The sequence below is a fragment of the Engystomops pustulosus genome, chromosome 1, assembly GCF_040894005.1.
Source record: "Engystomops pustulosus chromosome 1, aEngPut4.maternal, whole genome shotgun sequence".
NCBI classification, from domain to species: Eukaryota; Metazoa; Chordata; class Amphibia; order Anura; family Leptodactylidae; genus Engystomops; species Engystomops pustulosus.
The window spans coordinates 148,103,872-148,130,358 of NC_092411.1; the positions used below are offsets into that span (position 1 = coordinate 148,103,872).

Genomic DNA, 26,487 nt, shown 5'->3' on the forward strand with positions numbered 1-26,487 from the left:
GTGGATAGAAAATCAAGTTTCATATATTTCTTAATGATACCCAGAAGCCACTTGTTGTTGGAAACTTCCCACCATTCTGGCTAGAAATGAGAGAGTCTGTCCCCCACAGGATCTCTGGCGTCATTGCTGTCCGGATCTCTTGGAGGGGTCCTAGGGATGGTTAAACTTCTAACCTTCTTCCTTTTTATCCTGGGGCTTCTAGTTGGGAGTAAATCTTATTTGTGGATGAAAGAATCTATTCCAAAACTCCTGATTGCTTGGGAATACCTTTTTCCTATCAGCATCTCTGTCCAGAATTTTGTCTTGGGTAGAAACAAACAGGTATTCGCCCCCAGATGGAATGGCATGCTGGTGACTCTTAGATGCAACATCCCCATTCCAGCTTTTTAACCAGATGGCTCTACTAGCCGAATTAGAAGGGGCAGAGGATCTTGCTGAAAGTCTAAGCAAGACTTTTCTTGGGCTATATCCTTTTGACTCTTTCCTCCAACTGAGACAGCCACATAAGAAGCGACCTTGCAACGCATATGGCACCAATGTTGGGTTAGAAGGCCACTGATGAAACATCCCAGGATCTCTTCAGGAGGAAGTCAGCCTTCTTATCTATTGGGTCTTTAAGAGACCCAGCATCATCAAAAGGTAAAGCGGAGTTCTTTGAAATTTTAGATATTGTTATATTGCTCTAGCAATCTTCGGCAGTTTATCCAAAATCTCTGCTTCCTTATCAGAAAAAATATATTTTCTCCTTACAGCATGGGGAATAAAACCTTTTTTCTATGGTCTCTTCCACTCGGTCCAAATAAGCAACAAGATATTTTTGTGCCGCAGAAAAGGCACACTTCTGCTTCTCTCCTAGTCCCTGGAACATCACATCTTGAACGGAACGATGTTCTTTATGCTTTTCAATTTCCATAGTTGACCGACCTAATTTAATTAGATGGTCAGCATTTTTCACTCCCTCTTTAGACTTTGAGTCAGAATCCACAACAGAGTCAAGATAGATTTAATTGTTATCTGAATAGCCTGATAGATGGGCCAGGAGAATCTGAGGTCTTAGCAGTCCTCTTACTAGCTCTCTTTACTGAGTTGCGAATCTCTTCATGAATAAAGGTTCGCATGGAATCGAAAATAGCTGAAGATTCTTCTGCTACAATGTGTTGTATACAGGCATCACAAGTCGGTTTTTCATAGGACGATGGCAAACTATCCTCACAAAGCCTACAAACCTTATTCTTAGACTTTTTAGTGGCTTTTTTACTGCACACATCTTCCCTCATGGATTCATCCACTCCAGATTCCACTGGTTCCATTCTTTCTTGGTTGAACACAGAAAAAAAGCGGTCAGACACAGACACGATGGGAGTACAGGCTTGATACACAGCAGGCAGATCCAGCAGGCTAATATATACACGCAGGTCAGCATACATAAGGTATAACAGCACAAGTGTACATTTAGATCAGTACATACTGAGCTGAAGAAGCAGGAGTGGGAAGGAACAATCCTGTGGTCGGTTCCCTCCTAGGTGCCCTACATGGACAGAAAACCACACTGAGGAGAAGTAGGAGGCAGAGGACTTTTAAAGTCTGGTTTTCCTGTCCCTGGTGCTGTCCCAGTGGTGCTGTTGTGGTGAGTGGGTAAGTTAGATTTTAGTCTCATCTTTAAATTGTGCCACAGGTGCCCCTGCGACCCATGTTCCGAGTCGCAGATGCACCCGTGTGCCTCCCTGTGCCCCGGAGCACAGGGACTCTCTTACCTCGCCACTCTCCAGCGACAGTCTCCTCGCTCCGGTGCGTGCATTGCCGCCTTCTAGGGCACACGCGCCAGCCATCTAAGATTTAAAGGACCAGCAAACCAATTATTGGTGCTGGCCGACGGCCTTCCCAGATAAATTCCCGGCCTCTTCCTGTGCCCCCTGACGGATCTTCGTGCCTTAGAGAAAGCTTGCTCCTTGCGTTCATGTTGTTTTCCCGTTGTGACCATCGCTCCGTTTCTGCCAGCCCTGACCTTCTGCTATGTCCCTGACTCTGATCCTGTGCTGCCTGTCCTAAACTTCTGCCTGACCACCACTCCTTGCCCGCCTTCTGATTCTGTACCTTGTCTTGGCCACACAAAGTCGTGTCTGTGGAGCGACCTGGTTTTACCACACCACTGCAAGTCCAACCCACTTTGCGGTGGCCTCTGGTGAAAACAAGGTGCCACTCCGCTCCCAGGTGTCAGCTTACATCATTGTCCACTACCCCTGGTTCCTGACATACTTCCACAAGCTTTGTAGCTTCTTAACATGTAGTCTTGCTTTTTTGTGATTTGTTCTCAGCAATAGTTGTCTCCCATTGAATCCAGATGGTGCAATTTGACAATGATACTAATCAATCTGCTTGGAGATCTTATGACCTTTACCTTTAACATGCTTGTCTATAACTTTTTTCTTAGCTCCTGAGACAACTCCTTCGTTTCCCCTGGTCCACGTGGAGCATGGTACACACCATGCCACCAAACAGTACAGTGAGTAGCTGTAGCCCTATTTACAGGCTCACTGACGATTACAAGATTATAGAAACCTATGATGCTAATTAGCGGACACACTGAAATTCAACCTATGCTTACATTTTTTAAGGGTACCATCATCATTTTCATGAGTTTTATTTTTTTTTTGTCAAGTTATTTCTATGACCATGGGGGGCTTTTCTTTCACTAAACGAAGGGTACCGGAAATTTTGTACATGTGTGTATATAGTGTACCTAAGGCACAGAGTATTATAGCTTGCAGCTCCTTACACATTAAACACTATTTCAGAATAAAAGGCTGTGCACCACTTCTTGTAGATAATGCAATTCTTTAACGATAAACGGTGTTACAGTGGACGTTACTGTGTAATGGATATTGAGGGACGCTTAGCGTACTAGTGAGGCCGTTCCTCATATCCATTACACAGTTCTCGTTGTGTTCGAGAAAGGTCCAGGCTGGCCGAAATGTCCACCGTAACACTGTTTGTCGTAAACAAAGAATTGTATTATCTAGAAGAAGTGGTGCACAGCCTTTTATGCTGGAATTATATCTTTTAAGGAAGGAACCATCTATATAACATTAAAAGTAAATTGTCACCAGGAACCTTAGACAGCTTGCAAAAGCCTATTACAGCTGCATTGCATATTTGCCTTTCTGCCTTTTCTAAGCATTTGCATAACAATATAATTTGTGTCTTATAACTTCCATTGAACCCTAACAGAATCCTCTCTTTAGTCCCAGGGGTTGGATTTGGTTAGGATGCATTTAAAAAAACAACACGTCACTCCTCAGCTCTCAGCCCACAGCTTTGTGCTCTTGTATAGCTCCTCACTCCTTCACAGAGCTCATAGCGTGGCAAGCTGATATCAGTGGGGAGGGAGATTACATATTATATATTATATTATATATTGTAATTTAGGTGCTTATAGAAGGTAGAAAGGCATATTTACAATACAATGTAATGGGCTTCTGCAACATGTCTTTAGGTCAGGTTGCTTTAAACACCATAGGACAAAACCAATACAATTTTACCTGCATTAAACAGCAGCCCTCCCCTTTTGCACTAACAAACAGTCCAGTCGGGATAGTGGGAATCTGAAATAAAAAGAAAAACAACTCATTGGTAACAAAACAATAGTAAATGTGGCCTACACCATGTATGGAAAGAGCAATTCATGTTTTTGCTCACCACAGCTTTCTGCAGGATCCTTTTGTTCAGTCTGTGCAGCTCAAAGGTCTCTTGATAGTCCAAATTGGTTGATGCTAGCGATACTGTGAGATTGACACCACCGATATAGGAAAGGATTGCATATTCAGCAAGAGCTTGTAGCGCAACACATGTGTCCTAAACAAAAAAACATGCATACAAGTGACAAAACTTTAACCTTTCCTAAAAGATAAAGGATCTACCTCATGACCCATGGTGAATTCACAAATATTGTTTTATTTTTATGTTATCAACTTTCTTTCATTGTTCTTTCCTTTGATAGGGAAGACATTTTTTATTCTATTATAACCAAGTTAACAAATGAATTCAATAAAATTGAATGACTAACCTGTGTTGATGAGAAGCCCCCCAAAGCATTACGTTGCTGGGAAAGCCATTTCACAACTGGAAGAGCAGATGCAACATCTCCAAGAAGGGTATAAGTTAGCAAAGCATAGGCAGTCATTTCCACCTCTGCAGAGATCACTGAATGAATAAATAAAAATAATAAATTATTTTCAGACTATAAACTGGAAAAAGTACCAAACATGTCCATAGGCCTATTCACCAGACAGAGACCATTCATCAGTTTGGTATGTCTCACCCTTCAAGCTACCCTCCACTGCCGGTAGAAGGTAAATTAGGGATTGCTTAGGGATGGCTTTCATTCCTCTCCTGTGGTTTATGTGTAAAAGTAAGCTGAGATGCTTGTCAGCCAAACAATACCGTAATTTGACCGGATTTACTATTCAATGACCCTTGTGGTTACACATGCCAAGTGACAGATATAAAGGTAGACTACAACATATAATTTTACAATAATTAGCCTTTCAAACAATACTTTGGAACTATCTGACTGCAACTTACATTTCCCTACATTTTTGTCTTTAACCCGAGTCCATAGGCTAGCACAGTGATGGCAAACCTTTTGGAGACCGAGTGCCCAAGCTACAACCAAAACCCACTTATATGTCGCAAAGTGCCAACATGACAATTTAAGCAGTAACTTATTGATCCCACTGTATCACAGATTTTAATTGTATTGGCATCCTGAGGACACCAATGCAATAGAAAGATTATTTGGATTGTAACTCTCCTCCAGGGTCCCCTGAAGAGTAAGAATTAGGGGACCCAGAGCTGAAGCTTCAATGCCAATCCATCTCTATCGACACCTTCTCGCTCCTCCTGTAGTCCTGGCAGCCAAGGATGTTGCTTTGAAATTGCGCTGAGCATGGCATGTCCTGTATTGTATTGACCGCAGGAGGAAGCCTGGGCCTGGGTGCCCACAGAAAGGGCTCTGAGTGTCACCTCTGGCACCCGTGCCATAGGTTCGCCATCACTGGGCTAGCATATTCATGTCGGTTCCTCAAGCAACTGGACATGCTAAAACTCTCCAAGATCCTCCTATCACTCTATAACATATATTTATTCAATGGAGCAGAAACCAAATGGCAACCCTGAGGCAAAATTGCCAGCGTTGCTGAACAGCATTTGAATAAAAGCCTCTCCAAGGAAGACCTCCTGACTAACAAGCATGAAGTTTTCACTTTTACATCTGCACTCACTTCTGCAAAACAATACTACTTCATTTATCTCATATTTAATTCAGAACACAACCCCACCAACTTTTTCATCTCAGAAAGGGCATTGCATCAGTCTTCAAAAAACAAATAAATACCATCAGGGATAGCTTCAACTTTAAATCCCTGCACTAAGATCTGCGTCTCCTTTATGACCAATTTACATGTGTTCAAGCTTCTACCTTACCACTTGTGCTCTTGACCGATCCCATCACACTTTTCCACATGAAAGACATGGATATGTGTTAAAAGTGGAGAGAGTACTCTCCCCTAAATGTTTCTTATGGTACTTGCAGTTAGGGAATGCTTGTGGAGTAGAGTATGAAAGGAACCCGGTCACTCTATATTGTGGTCTTTAACAGACAGTGGCATGATTGGATATAACTGATGTACTCTTATTACATATGGTAGATACACATTTAAACACTGGAAGGCTGCCATCTGAAGGAGATATCTTCCTTTTGGAGACTTCAATGATTAGAGCCAAAAACCAACGTATAAAAGAAGTGGCTCCATAGAATATGTTTGGCATAGTACACCGATGAAAATATGTTGACTAGAATGTGATGCTAGATGCAATGATAGCACAGGGACTTTATTTCCTATCAGGAAACAAAATAGAACTCCAGCACACCTCCAACTCATTGTGTCTCACGCACGGAGCCGGCAACGGACCCACCTCATTTGGAAAGGTAACGTAGCAAATAAAAATAATCCAATGGTCCAGCCAGGTTCCAAGGTGTATTCAAATTTTATTCAATAATGGTATCAAAAAACATCCACAGTGTAGATTCCAAACCAACCTATAAAAGAAGTGGCTCCATAGAATATGTTTGGCATAGTACACCGATGAAAATATGTTGACTAGAATGTGATAAGTCTGCTAGATGCAATGATAGCACAGGGACTTTATTTCCTATGGTGTGCTGTGCAGATTTTTCTTTAGTAAGAGTCCTTTAGAAATACCAGATTGGTGCTGCCAAGATAATGCTCTCCAGAAGTTGGACACCTGGCGGTTAGTGCATAATTCTACAACACAGGCAGTCCCCTACTTAAGAACACCCAACTTACAGATCACCCTTAGTTACAAACGGACTTCTGGATGAACAGTAAACATCACTAGATACTTACTCCTCTCCATGTAACCCCAAAAGTGGTACTACTAATTATTGCTGTGTTACCCACAGAAAAGGAGTTGCTGGACCAATGGATTTCAGCGCCAGGGAACAATCCTGGCTTATGCAGGCGAATCAGGTGTTTGGGAGTGAGCCCATCACACTGGAAACAGAGGGTCAGAGGGATGTATGTGCATCTCAGAGTCACCTTAAATCACTACTCCACAAAAAGACACGGATATGGTGGAATAAAATATCACTGGAGAAATATATCCAACAAGGCCTAGTGCCAAGAGGTCTACGGATACAGGTTTTTCCGTCCTTTCCTGTCGAAGATGAAGATATGATCTTGAAATGGGAAGCAAGCTGTACGGAATGTTCTATGAAATTTATGGGATTACTAATCGAGTTGAACAAAAAAACACTCACAGAAATCGATGCAGAGATTGACACGGTGAGGAAAACTCTAGTTGAGTCGATGACGAAGGACTCCCTGATGGCGTTCAATCAACGCTTGGATGAAGATTTTAAAGAGTGGGAGAAAAAAATCCAAGAGACAAAAGCCAAGAAATATACAAGAGACGTAATGGACTTCCAACAAAAACGGATGTATCGCTGGCGTAAACCACATTTTACGCGCTTTAATCGAAGATCCATGAGCCGATCCTCATCCTTTTCAGCTAATGCATCTTTGAATGATCACACTGAAGGTGCAAATTACAATGGACGAGGTCGACAAGGTCAGGGTGGAAAAAGGAAACTAGTCCAAAATCAACCAGAAAGCAAACGCAAACCAGAGACACGAAGCACGACCTCTAGTACAACCATGAATACCCCAGCGAGCACCCAGTTAAAGGTAATAAATCTAACTAATCATGTACTGTCTAGGGATGAGATGCAAGTGTTAGAGAAAGGATTAACCTTCTCCCCCTGTGCCCGATTTAATGCTTTTACAGCCATAAAAGATTTGAACATCTTCGCACGGTCCCTTATTTATAAAAAATGGTTCCACCTAGAAGACCCAAAAGAGATCTTTTCAACTACTATGGAACAAGAGGCCGTGCGGATCTTAGAAGAACTGGAGGAAGAATCGAGAAACACAGGATCTATTGAGGGTAAGATTCCGACTTGCATCCGCCCCAAATCTCGCAGATTTCCAACCTTGTCCGCCTGTCCAGCTGTAGAGCTTTTTGTGAAATTAGTCTCGGAAGACTTTAAACAAATCCCGAAGGACATACAGGGATACAATCTAACCCCACAAATGCGCAAAGCTCTCAATCGCCTTAAAAAATTAGACGATACAATTATAAAACAGGCGGACAAGGGGGGAAACGTTGTATTATGGCCGAGAAATATGTATGAGGCAGAAGCCCAAAGACAGCTAAGAGATAAAATGTGCTACAAAAAACTGACCTTTAACCCGACCGGTAAGTTTGTAGAAGAATTACATAACATATTACAAAGAGCAACAAGGTCCAAGACCATATCCAAAGAGTGTGCCGAAGCCCTGTTTATCAAAGTACCGAAGACCCCAACGTTGTACCTTTTGCCAAAAGTGCACAAAAACTCAAATAATCCCCCGGGTAGACCAATTATCTCAGGGAAGGGGGGACTAACGGAGAACATTGGGAAATTTATAGATCATTATCTTAAAGATATGTCTACCATCATACATTCGCGATACATCAGAGCTCTTACAGAAGATAGAGGGAATCCACATGGACGAGGATATGATTTTAGCCACACTTGATGTGGAGTCATTATACACAAGCATCCGACATCAAGACGGCCTTAGGGCCGTACACTTTTTCTTGAGGACCACCACTTTGGAGGAGGATATGAGAAACCTGATCCTCCAGCTGCTGGAGTTCGTCCTCCTCCACAACTTGTTTGTGTTTGGGGGTTCCTTCTACCTACAGCTCCAGGGCACGGCTATGGGGGCGGCATGTGCCCCCTCATATGCCAATCTGTTCCTGGGGCTGTGGGAGAGGGACCTCCTCACGGGTGATCGGGATGTCGCCATGGACCGCGTCATATTTTGGGCGCGGTACATTGACGACATCCTGATCATCTGGAGGGGGTCGGCCCAGCAGCTCAGATCATTCGTTCAGACGTTAAATCAGAACGATCTAAATATAAAATTGACATATAAGTGTGATCAAAATAAGGTGGATTTTCTTGATGTTATTTTAGAACGTGATAACCATGGATACCTTCAGTCGGATGTATTCAGGAAGGAGACTTCGGTGAACGCCCTTTTACACGCATCATCTTCCCATCCTCCCCAAACCATTAATGCAGTACCAACGGGGCAATACCTACGAATGAAAAGAATCTGTTCTACAGAAGAAAGCTTTGAGAACCGAGCACAAGAATTGAGACAGAGATTTCGAGATCGAGGATATAGCCAAAGATCATTTAGAAAAGCTTACAATAGGGCCAAGTCCACCCCAAGGATCGAACTTCTCTACCCAGAACAAAAGAAACAGGAGAATCAAAAGGTAAGATTCATTACAGAATATCACTCCCACTGGTCACAGATGAAACAAATCCTGGATAGATACTGGCCGATTTTAGAATCAGATACCACCATACAAAAGTATATCCCACCATACCCAGGGATAGCAGCCCGTAGAGCCAGAAACCTAAAGGACATACTAGTGAAAAGTCACCACATAATGAAGAAAAATCAGACCTTTTTAGACAACAAAGGTCCGAAATGGGGCTGTAAGCCATGCGGCCGCTGTGTAGCCTGCCCCAATATCATCCGGACAGAAACATTCACAGACTCAAGAGGCGAACAACTGTACAAGATCACACATACCATAAGTTGTAATACAAAGGCAGTGGTATATCACGCCACGTGTCCATGTGGGATGATATTTGTAGGGCTAACGACAGGGGAACTGAAAACGAGAGTACGGGAACACGTCCGTGACATACGGGCCGCAAGTGATCCAGAATTCAGTACAGATGGCCTTCCGGTGGCCAGACACTTTAAGGACTTCCATGAATGTAACCCTAAACTGCTACGTGTCTGCGGCATCGATCACATCATTAGTGACATTAGGGGAGGACCAGTGGCACAGAAATTGGCACAATGTAAGGCCAAATGGATTTGGACCTTACAAACATTGAGCCCATTGGGACTCAATGAAACTCTGAGTTATGCATCATTCCTCTGACCCTTGACCTGGGCAAGACTGGGTCTTTTAACCTTTTTAAGAATTGTAATTGTTGATTTTGTTTTTAACAGGTGTTTATGTCTTCTAGATTCTTCCTGTGCTGCCTGTAGCAGGACTATGATATCCTCGAGAGAAATGTGACGCGTCCAACACTTGACACAAATACATCCTATGGACTGCATACCGTGAAGAGATGATGATACATTGATCCAATTGGCACATCGGCTTTTAATCGAAGTGATATATAGGTTCCCTGTTAGACATCAAAGTATGGGACCATACGAACTATCACCCCATTCTAGAATACCATGGCTGTCAACGAAACCAATCAAGAGAAGGTGACACTCCCTTCCACATAGACACACACTGACTAGCAACACTTTTGTTTTTTACCACAACACAACACACATTTCCCTGCCACACCCCATAGTTCACCAGTCACAGTCACATCGTCACTAATGCACACACCAGCAATCCACCCCCTCTGTGCCCCCCCCCCTTCCTTCTCACCCCACTTACCTAGTTCCACACACACACATCCCCTCCTTCTCCCCCTCTCCCCCCTCCTTTGTCACATCATAATTTTGGTTTTATACACATACACATTTTTTGATTTTGTGAGTGTTGAGTTGCCCTAAGGAGGATTAATTGCACATTTACACTTCAATACACATGATACACTCCTACACTTGACACTACATTTTTCAGAACACATACTCCTAGGTTGCGAGTCGCACCATAGAGCATACCGCAGAATGCAGACACCCGTTTTGAGTTTCGGTTCCATGATGTATATACTTGTGGCCATGGACTGTTGGTCAAATGTTGCTGATGGTAACCCATGGCAAATTGTAATAACCTCATTCTCCTATAATAACATCAACAATGTTATCATTTGCATGTATCCATTTACTTGGCACCATACTACTTTGTTAAGGTACAAATGTCAATAATTGTAATCAATATGTATTTTCCTTTATATACTTGACCATAATTGGCACGGCACTCAGTTAAACTGTTACATAGTCTCCTATATGCACAATGGGCTTGCAGGTCACCTCACCTACTTACACAATATCCCTCCGGTGTGCGCACGCGCATGGTACGATGTCCCCGTCTCTCGTCTGAGGGCTCGCCCCAGCTGACTGCCCCGGAGTGACGTCAGCGTCACGTGACGGGTCATGTGAGCGGGGACGGACCTCGGGCAGGAGGCGGCGCTTCCCCGTGCGACGTGCGCCCAATAGTTCCGCCGGGATTACATTTTGGAGTCCACAGGTGAGGGTCCGTGCAGCCCATAGGCTACAAGGCTCATATATACCCGATCTTGCCAGTAACACACACATTCCCCCAGACGAAGGCTAGCGCCGAAACGCGCGTTGGGGATCATCCGGTCCGTGGTACACTTGGGACATATCAGACACTAGGGGTAAGCAATGTTCTCTCCTGCTTTCTGAATGCACCTTGATTTAATATGGAGACATATACCTTTATTGTCTCCCAATATGCACTAGCACTTTGACTGACCTGTTGAGACACTGTGGCAATTTATCATTTGCATTGTGCACTTTACGATATTAAGTGATTGGGCTGTACATCTTAAAACAAGTACAATACCACAAACCCATGAACTTGATACCTTTGCCCCCCCACTGATGTCCCCACGGTTATCTGACCTATCCATTGTTATGAATTTCCATCTTCACTCCCATTCCGATACCTGCATTATTTTCCCTCCCCCCTTTTACCTTGTATTTTAATATATATCTGTAATGTTCATGTATATATCCAATAAAGACGTTGCTACTTTATTCTCATGTGTAAATTGGCCTAATTTCTAAATAGGTTTCTAAATGTTTGTAATTTACTATACTTTAGCCCTAGGCTACGATACACAGATGTAACAGTTATCAAAGGTGCTTGCAGTTAAGATTTATTGTTAATCCTGGTTCTCATGACAATCCAACATTGTTCTAAAATATACAGTCCCGACTTACATACAAATTCAACTTAAGAACAAACCCATAGAACCTATTTTGTATGTAAGCCTGTATATGCTAAATGATTACATAGAGTGCTTATGCTTTATGCAAGGAAGAAAATCCCCTTAACTGTAAATCCCTCTAATGGTCCCTCTGTTGCCCACTGGGCAAAGCTAATCAATACAGATATTCCTCTGTATAAGTGTCAAGTTAATCACTGCTATTATTCAAAATGGGATAGGAAAAATAAAAACTTAAAAAAGGTGAAGATGGCAATTCATAAGAATTTTGATGTGTTTATTGAAAATGTATATGTTTTACCTGACTGTGATAGCCCATCATTAAAACCCATGAAAGTGTCCTCTTCTGCTGCCAATGAGCCAGTTAAACTCCAATGAGTAAAGCCATCTTGAAACAAGAGAAGCAGATTGATTAATCATAGACTGTAATAAATAAAGTATTTCCAGAGGTACGGAGGTGCAGATACCTTTTGTTATAGCCATACTGTTAAGTCTTCTGAGAGCCACAGGAGCAAAAGTGCTACGAAGCAGTGTCAATGCATATGTAGTCAAAGCTGTGGTATAAGGGTCATTTGCAGAATATAAGTTTGTCTCCAAATATGTTTTAGCTTTTGAAACAGAAATTCTTTCTTCCTGGGAAATCAAGTAAAAAAAACACCGGGTGCTTGAAAAAAAGAACTAAAATGACTGTAGCATATTATGTGAAGCTTTACCTAAATTCTCTTCTACTCATACTCATACTTGGAAGAAATAAATAAAATGACGACTTAAGGACTTACCTCCGATGTGACCCCTGTCTCCAGAAGGGCTGCTGCAACATATGCCGTTAGAGCTATTTTCCCATGATTCCCACCCTGAGCAAATAGAAAGAAAGAAAATTTTTTTTTTTATATATATATCTGATGCTCATGCTGGGGTTGTTTTGGAAAATTTCAGTTGTTGCTTTCAATTTACTGGTCTACAGAGGAAATGCTCTGAACAGCCTTCAGGGGAGAATTAGGAGAACGTTAATGCTCTGGAACTGAACACTGAAAATGACACATTAAATTAATAAGCAGAAAGATTTGCTGAGAGAGATTTTCTACAAACTATAAAAACCATTTTTATATAACATATGATTCAGTTTTTTCCATGGTGGCTCAGACAAAACTTGTTTATTTTTTCAGTCAATTTTTCCAGAGAGAACATAGGGGCACATTTACTTACCCGGTCCAGTCGCAATCCCGCGGCGCGTTGTCCGACGCTGATTCGGGTCTGCCAGGATTCGCTAAGGTCCGTGCGGCCGATATCCGCCGGGTGTCGCTGCTGTGCCGAGGTTCGCCGGAGTTCACCTTCTTCGCCCCTGTGCATGTAAGTGCTGATCTTGCGACACAAATTCTTTTTTAAATTCTGCTTTTTTTCCGAATCCTTCGGGTTGTCTGCCGGCAACACCCCCCGATTTCTGTCGCGTGGAAGCCGGTGCCGATTTGCCAAAATCCGATTGCATGCGCCAAAATCCCGGGGAATTTCGACGCAAACCGGAAATAATCGGGGAACTCGGCGAGAGTGCGCGATTCGGACGCTTAGTAAACGAGCCCCATTGTGTTTGTTTTTATTGTCCCATTAAAATGACTTTGCTGTAGGTTTGGTATAAATAGAGATTTGAAAACTGTTTTCCTAGACATGTGCTTACCTGAATATCCTTGTTTAGAATTCGACCCATTGCTGGAAAAGATCCATCTTTCTTTTGGTGCTGGATAATCCAGTCTTTTGCTGCTAAAAGCTCCAATGGATCAATGAAGATGAAAACTCGAGATTGTGCAAATGATTTTAACACAAAAGCTGTAAGCCTGAAAAAAACGCCCGAAAAATGAACATGCGCATATAATGGTTGTAATTAGACAATTTACATGTTTCTTTGACTTCTTTTTCTTACCACATACTTCCAGATGAATCCCTCTCTCCAAATGCACTGTATGAACCATCCTGTCTCTTGTATGTCAGCTGGCGTTGATAACCTGGAAAGGAAAATAAAAGTGAAAATCACTGCAAAGTTCTATACATTTAGCTATAAATCCTGAAGGTAAATCATCTGCAATCTAAGGTTCAATCAATGAATAATAAAATTAGATAAATTAGATATTTCAGATATATAAGAAGTTGCAAATATTAGCACAATGCAATGTGACTATTCTACAACCAGTTGTCAAGCGGCTAAACTTTCTGTGTGGTCCTAGCCTTGAAGCATCATACAGTGATACCATTTTGTGTATTTGCAGTAGGCAAACTTTCTAAAATAATTCTCAAGTTTTGAAACAATAACTTTAAGAAACAAGTTATTCTAGTCTAGTTGCCCACATTGCCCAACAAAGTTAAATTATGCATATCTGATAATACATTTTTTTATATTTTTAGACAGTTCCATCTAAAATGACACCAATGATTAATGGTCTCTCTTTGAGCCAAAAATGTCAGCACTTTACACATCCTAAGCAATATCCCTTTCTGGAAGTGTACACCCTGTTAAGCCTTGCCACTGGTCAAACTTAGTGTGATGTATAGCCAGAATTTCAGCCGTTGTTGATGAGCCTCTTACCAAAGCACTTCCACTAAACACGACTAAACAATAAACAGTCAAAAAAAATTACTAAACAGTGTAAGGGGGATGAAAGTGACCTTTATGCCTTATTCACAGACTATCACAATATGGTTTATTCTACTCTGAACTGAATAGTTTGTACCTTGCAAGTTCCCATCATGTGTGTGTATCACCATGGCCGGCGTCAGCAGCCGGCTTACCCGGGCAAGTGCCGAGGCCCCAGAGCTCCAAGGGGGTCCACCACCACGATGGACCAGAAACAGTGGCATAACAACAACAGCCATATTATGTGCCCCAGGACCCATCCCACTAGCTCCCCTGATTGCAGGCCGCATAGGAGGTGGGCGGAGAGGTAGTGGGACAAGCCCAGGGGAAAAGTATTATTCAGAATCCCATCCACTCCTGTCCTGCCTGGCCCGACGTGCCCCACCCTGCCTTACCCTATCAACCTCATGTGTGGCGCAGCCGAAGCGGCAACAGGTCCGCACACCTCACAGGCCTGTCCACCCTCTCCTACCTGGTCTCCTCGCTGAGAGTGACATCCAGCGGGGGTGAGTATAATTGCTACATATGTAAATGCATGTATATGTGTATATATGCTGTATATGTGTTTGTGTGTATATATGCTGCATATGTGTTGTATATACTGGATGCATGTATATATATGCTATATATCTGTGCGTATGTGTTGAATATACTGGATGCGTGAGTATAATTGCTACATATGTACATACATGTATATGTGTATATTTGCTGTATATCTGTGTGAATGTGTTCTGTATACTGGTTGCGTGTATATATATGCTGTATATCTGTGCGTATGTGTTGAATATACTGGATGCATGTGTATATATGCTGTGTGTATGTTGTACATGTTGTAAATTTGATGTGTATATACTATATGTGTGTATAAATGTAGGAATCTGTAGACACGTGTATGAGTGTAAAAATATGCATGTGTTTTTGAGGGAAAGGTCTGCTGTGGATCCTAGCCTGGGATCAGAAAATGTAATTACATCAGCGACAGCATCCTTGTCGATGATGTAATCAAAATATATCATTGTCTCTTGTGTCCAAGCTCAGGTGACAGGGTCATGCCGCCACATGAGTTCACTTTTAAGGGGCCCACTGAGGCTCTATCGCCCAGGGGCCCACTGAAACCTGGAGCTGGCCCTGTATATCGCCTCTGTGTGTTGATTTTATCATCTTTGTAAACTGTTTAATGGATTGTATTGGAGCACAGCACAACCAAACTTAGCCAGGAAAGCTGTCAATCTTGTTAGGTCACGTTCATTACTCCTCCCTCTGGAATAAATGGCGAATGAGAATAGATGGTGAGAGAGAGAGGATGATCCTGAGGTAAAAGTTGTAGAAAAGAATAAGGACAAGGTCTAAAAATGAAAGAGAAGAAAGTTAATTTACATCAGAAGAATAAAATAGGGACAAGAGTCCTACATTAGAGATGGAAGGCCAAGTCTGCTGACAGGATTGTTAGAAGCAAAAGAGAAAGATACAGATATGTTTGAGGGAAAAGACTAATGTGCCTACACTGAGAACTGTATACAGTTGACAGAATTATTTAAACAAGTTAAAAATGGTGGAATTATTAGTCTGTTGATCTAAGTTGTCTGAATTATTACAGTGACTAGCCAGTTGAATAAAAATATAAAAAATTCATCCATCCTGATTTCATATTATTTCTATGAAAGAGTTTCTACAACAACATTTCAAAACCTACCTTGGAGCAGGTAGTCCACAGCTTCATTCTCTACCTCCTGACATAATTGCTTGGTTTTCTGGAGATACTTTAAAACAAATACATTTGGGGCAAAATGTATCATATTTTGTTCCCCACATCCAAATGGAAGACGAAGGAGGTTATCCAAGTTGCTAACAGTGGGGCCCATCACATCTCCTAAGGCAAAAATTCTGTATTAGTAAGAACCAAAGAAAATAGATTTTTTCATTATCCTCCTTTACTATTACAAGAGAGAGGCTTAATAGGCTAACCCACTGGTAATTATTCCAATGTTGTTAAAGGGGTATATTAATTTTAGCAAATTACTGTTATTTTTTGCATGATGAAAAATTATACATGTTTCCAGTATACTTTGTATCTATTCCTCTTGGTTTTCTGGATCTCTGCTTGCTGTCACTCTATAGAAAGCTTCTATGTTTAGTTCCAGTGGACAGAAATCTGACCATGGTCACACAGGTGCCCGGTTGTTATTACCAGAGAGTAAGCAGAGCAGTGCACCTGTCCTCTAGAAGTAAACATAGAAGCTTTGTATAGAATGACAGCAAGCAGAGATCTATAAAACCGTGAGGAATTGATACAGAAAGTATATTGGAAAATTTAAGAGGGATATTCCAGCACTCTATTTTCTACAAGAACGTCTCAGTCGTCCGACAGCACTGTTTGATTCCCTGCACCGGGAGCTGCACGAGGTTTTGATGTCCTACATGCTGCGAATCCATATGTGAGTGAGTGGATCCTTCTTTTTCTACACCATTGTTCATATTGGAAGATTGTATAACTTTTCATTATACAAACAATGACATTTATTTGCTGAAATGGGAATACCCCTTTAGGTTCACATTGGATTGGATTGTTTATGAAGATGCTATTTAACCCCTTAACGCTCTGCGCCGTAGCTCTACGGCGCAGAGGTATAAGGGATGTATGAAGAGGGCTCACGGGCTGAGTCCTCTTCATACAAAGGTGGGGGTTTTTGCATTTTGCACAAAACCCCCACCGCTAATAACCGCGGTCGGTGCTTGCACCGATCGCGGCTATTAACCCCCTAAACGCCGCCGGCAAAGTCGCCGGCGGCGTTTAAAAGACGGCGGCGCGTGGGCGCCGCCATCTTTTTTTCGATCGCCACGCCCCCGAACGTCATCGGGGGGTGGCGATCAGTTGCCATGGTAGCCTCGTGTCTTCTTTTGACACGAGGCTATCTGGCAGCTGCATATTCGTTACAATGAGCCAGTGGCTCATTGTAATGAATGTGCTGCAAAAATGCCATATATTGCAATACAGAAGTATTGCAGTATATGGTAGCAGCGATCTGACTATCTAGGGTTAATGTACCCTAGATGGTCTAAAAGATAGTGAAAAAAAAAAGAAAAAAAAAAGTTTAAAAAATAAAAAAAATTAATAAAATATTAAAAGTTCAAATCACCCCCCTTTCCCTAGAACGGATATAAAACATAACAAACAGTAAAAATCACAGACATATTAGGTATCGCCGCGTCCCAAAATGCCCGATCTATCAAAATATAAAAACGGTTACGGCCGGCGGTGACCTCCGAGGCGGGAAATGGCGCCCAAATGTCCGAAATGCGACTTTTACACCTTTTTACATAACATAAAAAATGAAATAAAAAATGATCAAAATGTCGCACAGACCTCAAAATGGTAGCAATGAAAACGTCGCCTCATTTCGCAAAAAATGACCTCTCACACATCTCCGTGCGCCAAAGTATGAAAAAGTTATTAGCGTCAGAAGATGGCAAAAAAATTTTTTTCTTTTTTGTACACATTCGTTTAATTTTTGAAAATGTATTAAAACACAATAAAACCTGTATAAATTTGGTATCACCGCGATCGCACCGAACCAAAGAATAAAGTAGGCGTGTTATTTGGAGCGAAGAGTGAAAGTCGTAAAAACTGAGCCCACAAGAACGTGACGCACGTGCGTTTTTTTTTCAATTTTTCCACATTTGGAATTTTTTTTCAGCTTTGCAGTACATGGCATGTTAAAATAAATAACATTACGGGAAAGTAAAATTTGTTACGCACAAAATAAGCCCTCACACAGGTCTGTACACGGAAAAATGAAAAAGTTATGGATTTTTGAAGTTGGAGAGCGAGAAATGAGGCGAAAAACCCTCCGTCCTTAAGGGGTTAAAGGGTATACATTGATGTAAAGAGTTTTGAATATAAAAACATATCTGAATGCACATTTGAATACATTTTACACTCTTCTCCCCAGAAGAAGCAGAAGAAATCATATAGATTTTTCTAAACATCTTATTCAGTAGATTAAAGTAAACTAGCTTTTAAATAATGGACTATATCTAACAGGCCCTTTGTGCTTTATGATAATACTTGTTTGGTTAAAACTCTATTAATTAAAATAAAAATATTGACCTATGATAGAAGCTGTGGCTCTCTCAGACCCTGGAATGACATTGTGTGGGATTCCAAGGGTAAAAGCCTCATTGTGGTTCTCATCTGTCTCTTCCTTCCTCCAGATCTTAAACTCCCCCATGGAACCCCATCCAGTCGAAAAGCCAATGAACTTCACATCCAACTGCTTTCCAGCTTCCCACTCCACGATAATAGAGTCATTGGAGCCTTTGGTGCCGTGTCCTACCTGAGGAAGGAGGAGACAGAGAAGAAAGGAGGTAGGTGGCCTTCAGCCACAATATTTGGCAACCATTTCAAAATAGACATTATTTTGATATCATGAAATAAAAAAAATCATACTGTACAAACTATTATTATTATTGGTAGTCAAACACAGAAACAAAACTATTATGAATATGTATAATATCAAATATGTTAAATGGACCCTTTCAATATATAATTATTTGCCATATCACAAAAATATGCCTGTCTAAGCAACAGTTAAACATAATTCAACAGTTTAACCTAATCCAAAAGCAGCAGACAACAGAAACAGAAACAATAGAATTCTATGTTGGTAAAAAATATTAACCAATTTTATTCCATGTACCAATACAATATACCAATACAATACATCAATTTGGGACAACAGTGGGACAATTCCTACTCAGGGACAAGGAAGCCCAGGGACAAGGTGAGTACAGTACAGTATACATAAGCCCCCTCTAATATCCACCCCTTTAATAACCTAAGTATAGACTAAGTAGTCACAACAGTATGTGGAATATACAAAAGGTGAGTCCAGGTATCTTAAAAAACACAGCACAACATTGGAGGTAGCTTCCACTGGATGTGGCAAGAAATGTGATTGTTAATATTAGTACACCAATAGACAAGTTTAGGGGTTAAAGATAGATCTTGGGGAGCCACTAAAACCACTACTATTGAATCAAATGTATGTATTGTATTGTGATTTTGGATTGGTACATGGAATAAAATTGGTTAATATTTTTTACCAGCTCCTAATGTTTCTGTTTGGTCTGCAATATAAAATTATTTACCTGAATAAGACCATTTTTCCAGCTAATCCAAAATGCTCGAAACTCATCCCAGGATAAAATAGCAGGAGTGTTTGCACTGGATACAGGTTCTCCCATTTTGCTGGTTGTTATCCAAGTTCTAGAGTTCTGTTGACCACCAATAACAATCTCTATCATTTCAGCCATGTCATGGGGTCCTGATGATAGCGCCACATGAGCATCATTATGTGCTTTCACGGTCAAGTCAAAGTGTGTCATTCTTTGTGGCTTTTGTACATACTGATACTCAAACTTGTTGGGAGTAGAAATCTGAATTTTCTCTAGGCCAAAAAAGACACTGCATAAATTCACAAGGAAGTGTATAAAATATAATAGTATTAAGGAAAACTAAACAGCATTCATAACAGAATTGTAATTACTTCTGCAATTGCTTCTTCACATTTCTATTGTTTAGACTTTTTATCTTATCTTGGTATTAAAACTAAAAAAAATAAAAAATAAAATCTCCCTCTTCTCTACTAAGATTGTACTAGGATAAAAAGATATTTAAATAGGCAATCCAATGATTTTTTTCCATTATATTCCTAGTTCCCCAGTACATTCAGTTCAGAGAGTATTACCTTATTTAGTTGTAGCATCCCATCTAAAAATCCCTAGTCACTTTGGTCATCTAATCTCATAGTGATCTGGTAAAAATTAACTGGATTTTTGTACATGACCAGTTGTCTCTCTTCATGTTGATTAACTATACCACACAGCCACCCAAGGTTCTAGGTGCCATATCTCATCCATTAAGGACGTAACTCCCCACTTACCAATTATGTTTCCCTCCTTTACTAACAGAAATATTTTACATAATGGTGGTGTATCAGCACATTAGCTCACATTTATCAAAACTGCACTATGTGGACTGTGAGTGCACCAGATTCATCTTCATTAATATGATGCATTAATCTGGAAGTGTGCACCACGTGCGCAGACACGTTTTAAATACATGTGCAAGCATATTGCAGGTTCTTTTCAGCGCAAAGTCAGACAGAAAACTGGTGAAAACACTTAAATAAATGTGGGCCATTGTCTGGTTTCTTGTACTACTGTTGAAAAAAAAAATGTTGTGGCAGTTGAGACAAAAAAAGTCTTAACTGTGACAAAATTTCTCCAAAACTAATACAAGAAACCAGACAACATGGAGATAAATCCTGCCAATGTCCTGTTTACAAAAAACTTGATGATTACTGGGGCCTTAGGCCTAGCCCAAACCCCATGTCTTCTTTTTGACCCTGATGTATCATTTATTTAAAGCAATATCAGCAATCACATGTCTGATCATTTAGTGGAGTAACTAGTAGAGACAGGGACACGCTACTTCTGAATGGGGTCCACTTCCCCATTACAAAAAAATATACATATTTGTATATTCACATACCATATACATAAATACAGCATAAATGTACATTTAGTATATACATATATACAGTATTTATACACACCAAACACACCCAGCATATCCAATACCACAGATGCTATGTGTGCTACCCATGTAGTTACGTCACTGTAATCGTAATTTCTCAGCAATTTCTGGGTGAGTGCTTGTTTTTCCTCAACATCACCATCATACATTTTTAAATTACAGAAAAAATGAGAAGTAACTTAGTGTTAGGTATGAAACAACACTATACATGATAGGACATAGTGATTTCAATTTCATATATTTTACTTACCATTTGGGCACAAGAAGACACTGTACGTATATTCTCGGGCTAAACCCTCTGGCTGGAACAGAAGACAAATATGTTTCTTGTGAAATTTGCAATGCTACAAACTATAAGACTTGTAAGTAAATCTAAAGACAATGGGGCAGATTTATTGAGAATATGAGAAACTCTACTAAAAGTGCTTATGCTGGGTGCGACGGATTCATTAAGAATGTGCGTCAGAAATCATGAATATGGCGCTTCCCTGTACTGGCCCGACAGAGTTCACCAGCTTTTTTGTGATGCATCTTTAATGACAGACTTGTTAAATAAGGCGCACGGTACGAGTGAGCACCGGAATGCCCCCTAAATTGTGTCACATGACTGCGCCACAAAACGATTGCGTGCAACACATTTGTGGTGACGACACTTCTTAAATACCTTTGCAAGCAGTTTACACCTAAAAGAATGTGCCAAGTTCACCAGAAAACTGGCACAAAGCCCTTAGTAAATGTGCCCCAATATTTTTGTTCTACTCAAATAATCAAGCATTGCACAAAATTTATAAGCCAACTATAGAAACAGTCAGTAAAAAAAAATTAACCAATTATTTTAAACAAAGATTAAGAATATCTACAGTTTGAAATATAACAGGCCTATTACATCCCCTAACCTTGCCTCACATTTACCCTGTTTAAATAAACCTTCTCTGTTTATTGCCCCCCCATCCTCAATGTCATTTTTTTATGTCTAAGTTTCTCTGAATGACCATGCACTTTGTACCCCATGCCTTTATTAAAGTCTGCTAGTCTTAATGAGTCACATCAAAAAATCCAAATGACGTACTAATTTGTTTAGTTCTTCACATGACTGTTCAATGACATTTACCTACAATTTTACCAAAGTCCAAGTATGGTTCCTTTTATTCACCCAAATCACAATGCTTTAAAACAAATGCTTCTTCATTATAACAGCAACAAAATCCTGTGAAATGGAGAAAACTATATAGAGATATATAAGAAGATATGAAGATGTGTAGTTATATCTTCATATATCAGTATTTTCTGCCTGTAATGAAGAAGCTTGTATGAAGATTTTAGGCAAAGCATATCCTCCTGACAGGTGAGCTGGGGCTGTTGCCTCATATACCAGGGCTCAAATCCCATCAGGGAAATATTGCCTAGAACATTTTTGGCAATTCAGGAGCATTGTGAGTGCCAGAGAGTACAGGAGACTGTCCCTATGTACAGATGAGAGGCAGAACACTTCATGTCAGAAATAAATGTCCTGTCAACAAGGAGGCTCAAAAACGTTTTGTTCATTTGCTAACATTTGTTCAATTGCAGATGTTTATTTCCTCACTAGAAAACACTTTTAGATCTCATCATGCTAAAACTCATAACAGACATGTCAATGAAAACATGCATCTGTGAGAAATTGGAGAAATAGCAGCATGCCTTTTTACATTCCCAGTATTCATGGCGTAACTTGAGGCATTATAGAGGGTCCCTCGGAAATTCTCAGTTGTCTAACCAGACCAATGGATAAGGAGCATTCACTCAGAAATAAATGAGTGCGTATTTTTGTTTTATTGGTTTATTGAGGTTCAGCTCTGTCGTTTACTGAATGAGAAAATGTTGATTTAAGAATATTAGGAAAAGAGGAGACAGCAATTATATAGTGTTTTAGGCCCTTGCTTGTAAAGTAACTGTCCTTCATTTCAGTATTTAGGTATTCAAATACTGACGACAAATAAGAAACAAGGTGCTCACCTCAACAATTACACTTCTACGGACAAAATCAACCCCAGATGGAGATTTTCTCTCACCATACACATCTTCTGAATATTTGCTGTTCTTAAGACTACTGCTCACTTCTCCAAAGCAGTTCATTCCTGCATAAGCCAGACCTCTAGCTGGGAAAAGAGATAACAAATTTTAATAACTTATTCCACTACTCAATACCTCGGGTTGCTAAATTGTACAAGAGTGATAATGTTTTGATGGCACAAGCATTTAAAGAAATTGTCTAGTATATTTTAGTTTCAGGGGTGCAGTTTTATGGCCTTTATCCCATGATTTGAAGCATAAATGCCATGAAATGTACCATATGTATATTTCCTGTTGGAGACCTGAAAGGGGAGTAGCAGCCTGTGAGAAGAAGAAATAAATGGGGCATGCTGGAGACAGAAGGAGATATGGGGGGCAGGGTGGTAAAAGAAGGGGGAAATGGAAGTGCAGGCTTGGTAACCTTTTAAAGCTGCAGCCCTTTTGTATTTTTGCTTTTCTTTTTTTTATAACCTTTTATTTTTATATTTGGAGGGCTTGTTTTGTTTTTTAAAAAAACTGTAACTTTTAGTGGCACCATTTAATAATCTTTGCTATGCACTGGGAATCTGTAAAGAAAATTCCTAATGTAGTGAATTTTGAGTCAAGTTGGATCACCTGAAATATTTGCATGTCCTAGTTCAGAAAATGAGAACACTGCTGATGTGGGTTTGGTCTCTCCTGAAGCCACACATAGCTTTCGAATCAGATGCTGTTTTCCAGGATATCCCACAAATTTTACACCCTTTGTAATAATAATCTTTATATGCACCTAATAGGAAACACAAGATTATTATTTAAATAGCAACATTAAAAGAAAATAAGATGTAAAAATTTATGTATTCAACGCAAATCTTTGTCATTTCAGGAGTACAAAATGACAGAAATAAATAGATTACGCCCACATTTATTAAAGTGTTTGCACCCGTCCTACTTTGCAATAGAAAGAACGTGCAAACTGCTTATGCATGTATTTATAAAGTGTCTGCACTATTTTTGTGTCGCGGCTGCATTGTGTCCTTCAAGATAGAAAAAATGTGCACCAAAAGGGATGTGTTAGTACTTAGTTGGACCAGGCGCCAAAATTCTATCCAACATGTGACACAATTGAGTCTACGTCACAATTCTGTAGCATGAACTAAGTGCACCAGAAAAAGATGGTACAAACTTCCCGTGCAGTTCAGTGGGCCCCAGATTCATGAAGACCGTGAACCACAATTCATCTGGCGCACCCTGCACACTTCACTTTGTTAAATGTGGGCCTATATGTTTGATGTATGAAGAATCTGTGTTATCTGATAACTTAACTATTGGATATTACTAGTAACCATAAAATTGAGATGTATTATTATTAACAGGAAATAATGACTTCCCCACACAATCAACAAATTTCTTACCTCAACAGTGATCGGAAGGTAATTGTAGACTGTAAGAGGAATCTTGACCTGCTCTCCTCGAATCACATGGTAGGGCAATGTAAAGTCGATAAAAAATGGTTTAAATGTTTTTAAATGAGCCGTCTTAGCCATTCCTAGTCCAGTTTCTTCTGAAATACCAATTACTTCACTTATCCAAGTTGTTATAGAGTCTGGGACTTCTACACGCAGTTCTCCCTCCCCTGTAATATCACTATGTGACAAAAAGGAGTTATTTGTTCAATACATTTTTCTTTTCATTTCAGATATAATGACCTAAACATTATTATGGTAATTTCTTAGCTTGATGCATTTATAGTACCTGACGTTAAAACAGTGCCAGATCCAAGTTTCAGGAAAGAAAGTCCTTTTTCTCTTCTCAAATCTAAAAATAAGAGATACATTATTTGAAAAATAATGTGTATAAAAAAGATATATAAAAATAGTATATACATGTAATAAGGTATATCTAGGGGTACTTATGTGATAAGTGACATGGTCAGAGACCTAAGGAATTTTCAATTTAGCGTTGCATGTGAATGGGCTGTAAGATCAGTATTGTACACACTGTATTCTCAACACTGAAAATGCAAAAGCAATAATAACAAGTCATGAGATTATACCATTAAAAGAAGTAGTATGTGCTACTGGCATCTACAAATTATTTCTTTTACCTTTGGGTCTGTACAGTCTAAAGGAGGCTACCTATATAGTTTTCTTGTGTTTTTATACCTTAAAAAATGTAATTTTTGGATAATAAAAATACTATTACTTTTTATACTTTGGTGTATGGTGAATTTTTTTTGGCCGGATCAGTTGATATTTTCATTGATACCAATTTGAAACAAATGATTTTTTTTCCACTACAACATTCAGAGTATGAGAGTATTATATTTTGATAGCCCAGGCCTTTTTTGGCTGTGGGAAAAGGAGGGGGAGTTAAACTTTGAGTGCTGATAACATCAGCAAATTATGTCATTTTCAAGCACCTAGCTCCAATCCATAACATGTGGCAGTTGCATAAAATTCATATCATACCTCAAAAACTGATTTGTCTTAGGATATGATTTTGCCACGCCTTTTCACATGATACTTATTGCCACTTGTCGCAAATGTAGAGGGACATAATCCTTGAATTCATAGACCTTGATCTACTATACTGGCTGATAATTATGCATGTACAGAAAGCCATAAATATTCAATGTTACATGTCCCAGCATTTATGGTAACAAGGAATACAGAGGCGGACCTTTGAGTGGATGGTCCAACATATAAGAAAAATGGAGTATAATGATCCATTCTGTACTGCAATTGGAGATAAAATACCAACCTAGGGCCCCAAATAGTGTCTACAGAAAGATCAGAAAGATCAGAAGATCTGTTCATGACACTGAGGTATAAGCCATACGACTAGCAACGGGAGATCCATTAATACTGCTCTAAAAGCCTATCATGAAGTCAAGTTGGATGGCAATGGAGCCTAGAATGAAGATTTATGTATTTCAGCCAACTTTTTTCGCAGATACAAAAGATAGCCAGAGATTCGTTTTGAGACCATGTGAACGACTCCAAGAAAAGTTTTACATGAGGGTATATTAGGCCAGTCCTACTCCCAGGAATATGACGTGGGGTGGCAAAACATATAGTAACAAAAGCCTTCTTGTCTTAATTCCAGGTCCAATAACAATTACTTTTTTGGTTGCAACCATTGGTCATGTCCCCATCAAGCATATCTAGGACTTTTGTCCTTTTGACATTTGTTGGCATTTGCAAAAGAAGTTGCCATTATCAGATCTTGATGATGTGTTTGTCCAAGTACATTAAGTATGGCAGAATTATTCAGAATACCCCTAGTGAGAGCTTTCCAAGACAAGTATGTGCGCATATTTTCACTCATAATCAATTTTTCACAAAATTTAAACTATTAAATGTCAATTAAAAGGAAACTATGTGTGGTCCAAATCCATAGCATCCGTGCATCAAAATTTGCTACAGTTTTCAGATATTTATACGCATGTTTGCACATGTGTTTACTCACCTAGGAGTATATCTTCCATGAGAAGATGCAATCAATGTTCCTGTGTGTGGCTGAAAAGCTGGAACAGCTTCATCTGTGTACATACCATCACTTTGCCGGTGATTTAGGCTGACGATGTCTGTCATTACAACCAATCCTGACTCCTGTGAGATTAACCCCAAAAAATGCCAT

The 26,487-nt window shown here is 40.0% G+C and overlaps 1 protein-coding gene across 1 annotated transcript in view; it reads right to left on the reverse strand.

Moving 5' to 3' along the window:
* The window catches only part of CPAMD8 (C3 and PZP like alpha-2-macroglobulin domain containing 8), a 102,931-nt gene that overhangs the window by 25,224 nt on the left and 51,220 nt on the right, over positions 1 to 26,487 (reverse strand). The window contains exons 18-34 of the mRNA XM_072156629.1: positions 26,317 to 26,459; positions 24,601 to 24,663; positions 24,261 to 24,492; positions 23,482 to 23,635; positions 22,810 to 22,952; positions 21,065 to 21,116; positions 19,365 to 19,663; positions 18,325 to 18,550; positions 15,910 to 16,086; positions 13,509 to 13,590; positions 13,266 to 13,422; positions 12,373 to 12,447; positions 12,061 to 12,226; positions 11,895 to 11,981; positions 4,064 to 4,200; positions 3,697 to 3,852; positions 3,540 to 3,602 (exon numbers count right to left, since the gene is read on the reverse strand). Coding sequence (XP_072012730.1) covers positions 3,540 to 3,602; positions 3,697 to 3,852; positions 4,064 to 4,200; positions 11,895 to 11,981; positions 12,061 to 12,226; positions 12,373 to 12,447; positions 13,266 to 13,422; positions 13,509 to 13,590; positions 15,910 to 16,086; positions 18,325 to 18,550; positions 19,365 to 19,663; positions 21,065 to 21,116; positions 22,810 to 22,952; positions 23,482 to 23,635; positions 24,261 to 24,492; positions 24,601 to 24,663; positions 26,317 to 26,459 — 2,412 coding nt within the window. The remainder of the gene's footprint in view (positions 1 to 3,539; positions 3,603 to 3,696; positions 3,853 to 4,063; positions 4,201 to 11,894; positions 11,982 to 12,060; positions 12,227 to 12,372; positions 12,448 to 13,265; positions 13,423 to 13,508; positions 13,591 to 15,909; positions 16,087 to 18,324; positions 18,551 to 19,364; positions 19,664 to 21,064; positions 21,117 to 22,809; positions 22,953 to 23,481; positions 23,636 to 24,260; positions 24,493 to 24,600; positions 24,664 to 26,316; positions 26,460 to 26,487) is intronic.